The sequence below is a fragment of the Budorcas taxicolor genome, chromosome 3 (genome assembly GCF_023091745.1).
Source record: "Budorcas taxicolor isolate Tak-1 chromosome 3, Takin1.1, whole genome shotgun sequence".
Classification (NCBI taxonomy): Eukaryota; Metazoa; Chordata; class Mammalia; order Artiodactyla; family Bovidae; genus Budorcas; species Budorcas taxicolor.
In genome coordinates this window covers 11,697,731-11,700,885 of record NC_068912.1, presented here as the reverse complement: position 1 = coordinate 11,700,885, position 3,155 = coordinate 11,697,731, and the positions used below count along the sequence as shown (strand labels likewise).

Genomic DNA, 3,155 nt, shown 5'->3' with positions numbered 1-3,155 from the left:
TTCCTTTCCAGTATTTATCTATCTGTTCAAGTTTATACAGGTAGTTATTGATATCTTAATTGAATACATATAAAGGTAATAAACAGGTACGTGGGAAGAACTGGGATAAACAGAAAATATCAGTATGACAATAAATTAGTATTATGTTAATTTTAGGATCTAGAACATTACAGTGACATTCAAATTGAGAGATTTGAATGATCAATCAGTTCTTGGGATCTAGCATTAACTTGCAGATGCATAAAATACCTTCTGAAGGCAGAGAAGCTTCTTAATTGCAATCTTCATATCCTTGTTTCTCAAGCTGTAAATGATAGGATTGAAACAGGGAGCAAGAACTGCAAACATCAGTGCAATGATTTTGTCCAAAATTGGTGGGAAAGTGGCAGAGAAACGCAGGTACATGAGGGATACACTGCCATAGAACATCAGAAAGACACCAAGATGAGATGCACAGGTAGAAAAGGCCTTCTGACGGCCTTCAGCAGAGGGAATTCTTAGGATCACAGTGATGATTCTGATATATGAGAGGGCAATTATCAAGACAGAGAAGATGATAGCAATAGCATGGATCACATCCTCAATCAAAATCATGGATGTGTCTGTACATGCCAAGCGTAGCACAGGTTCAAAGTCACAGAAGATCTGGTGGATTTGGTTTGGCCCACAGAAGGGCAGTGTGGAAATCCATGCAATCTCTGGTAGCAACACAAGAAAACCAAAGATACAGGAGCCTATAGAGAGCTGAGTGCACAGCCGGGGCGTCATAATGGTTGGGTAGCGGAGAGGATTACAGATGGCAACATACCTGTCAATGGCCATGGTAGTCAACAAAATCCCCTCTGAATTGCCCAGTGAGTGGAAGAAGTACATCTGCAAGAGGCACCCAGTTATGGAGATGGTCTTCTTCTTACTGACAAGATTGGAGAGCATTTTGGGAATGGTGGCTGTGGTGTACCAGATCTCCAAAAATGAGAATATGCTGATGAAATTATACATGGGATTGTGCAGATGAGTATCCATCCTGACTGCAAAAAACACAATGAGATTCCCCATAATGATGAATATGTAGATGATTAACAAAGGAATAAAGAAGAGGAGGTTACCATCTTCAAACTTGGGAAATCCAGAAAAGAAAAATTCTGTCACCATAGACGTTTGGTTACTTCTCACCATGGTCTCAGCAGCCTTAATTGTTATACATAAAAAGACACAACTCATTCCCTAAATGAAGTGTGAAGGATCGGGTCAATTATGTTATATGAGTACAAAGAACAACACTTGAGGTAAATTATTTACTTCTATCATTCTTTGATTCATTAAATAAATATTCATTTAGTGCCTATTGTATGCCTCGGGCCTCCCAGGTGATGCAGTGATAAGGAACCCTCCTGCCAGTGCAGGAAATTCTAGAGACGTGGGTTTGATCCCCAGGTTGGGAGGATCCTCTGGAGCGGGAAATGGCAACCCGCTCCAGTATTCTTGCCTGGAGAACTCCATGAACAGAGGAGCCTGGTGGGCTACAGTCCATGGGGTCGCAAAGAGTTGGACACGACTGAGCACACACACACACGTGCCAAACACAACTGTAGGTTTATTGAGTTCAGTAGTGAAGAAAATAGTCTCTACTTTCATGAACCTTATATACTAATTAAGGAGACAGATAATCAAATAAAGTATTAATAATGTCATGTCTATAAGCCCATAGTAACTATAATAAAGTAGAATATTAGGGGTACTATTAATAATCACATTTTTATAAGAATTCACAAAATCATTACTAACCACATGCTAAATTCTCTAATGACTTTTGGCTATAGATTAGAAAAATCAAAACTTTTAGTTCGTATGGTGATGTAATCATCATAAAATTACATTTTGCACTTTCTGGAACATCCTCAGTTTCCAATAGTATGCTTCTTTATCAGGCCACAGAGCAGCTTTGAGTGTAGCTAGAGAAGAGAATAAGGCTTTCAGACACACATATCGATATAGAGATTTGGTAGGAAACTCCAGCAGCAGCAAAAGTAAATCTAGTAGAAATTGGCCACCACAGAATGAAAGGACTGGTGAAAAATTCAGCACTAGAGCATTTTGTAAGTATGAAGGAGGCCCAGTAGGTGAACTGTGGGCTCTCTCTTGGGAATCTGGTTCTTGAAATTTTTCCAATCAGATTCCTAAAACATCAATCTGTTAGAGATATTGAAAAGAAGAGATTCTGAATGAACAACTGTCTCCCTATTCAGTTTTCTTGGTTGAATTACAAAAAAAGTTGATTTTCTTAGAATTGGAACTTTAAGGTTAGTAGATTTGGAGAAAGTAGCTGAAATTCTTCAAGGAAAAAACTCAAAGATAATGACATACATTGCTTAGCTTTTGGATTTAGGGGTTTAAGATGGATGCATAAAAATGTGAAGACAATAAGATATTGATAATTGTATGGAAATGGAGGCCTAGAAACTGATATTCCCACGAAATTCAAGAGAAATTATAACAGAAATAATAATTAATAACATAAAAGGTCATATTCTTAAAGACCAATTATTAGAGTTTAAAACACATAAGTAGAATAATTACTATCTGTCGAAAGTCCTAGAATGGGAGAAAATCAATGATATAAATTCATGGTAAAATTTTATGAGAAAATTTGTTAACTGAGTCATTCCTGTGAACTTTAATGTCTTTGCATGACACAACTAAGGTTGAAGGTATCAAAGTATGTGCCAAAGAAAATAATTTTTAGGTAACAGCAGTGTGAGGAAAAGGAGAATACCAATAAAACATTTTCCCTGGAACTTTTCTCAGCCTAGAAACACAAGGGAAGTGGAAGAGTTGGCAACTTTCATCTGAAAATGGTATTGTTTTTATAAAAGAGATTCACATAAGTTAAGCAAGAAGGTAAATAGACATTATAGACACAGAGAAGACTATTTGCCAAGGGAAAAATGCCACTGGGTATTTATAGGAAAGAATGGGAAGGAACGGTATTAGTTGGGATTAGTAGGAACAAGGCTATATTAGGAAAGTCTTGGAGAAATTCACAGAAGAAGGTAAGAAACAGGATTGACTTCAAATTCACAGAAATGTTAGGCTATCCCAACACCCAAAGGGAAAGAACCAGAAGGGAAAGAATCATAAAGGAAAGACTTACACTT

At 37.2% G+C, this 3,155-nt stretch overlaps 1 protein-coding gene across 1 annotated transcript; it reads right to left on the bottom strand.

The window, feature by feature from the left end:
• Nucleotides 1-225: 225 nt before the first annotated feature.
• On the bottom strand, nucleotides 226-1,176 carry LOC128045291 (olfactory receptor 6K3-like). The gene has a single exon (XM_052637790.1). The coding sequence runs from the start codon at nucleotides 1,174-1,176 to the stop codon at nucleotides 226-228; it is 951 nt and encodes a 316-aa protein (XP_052493750.1).
• Nucleotides 1,177-3,155: the final 1,979 nt, after the last annotated feature.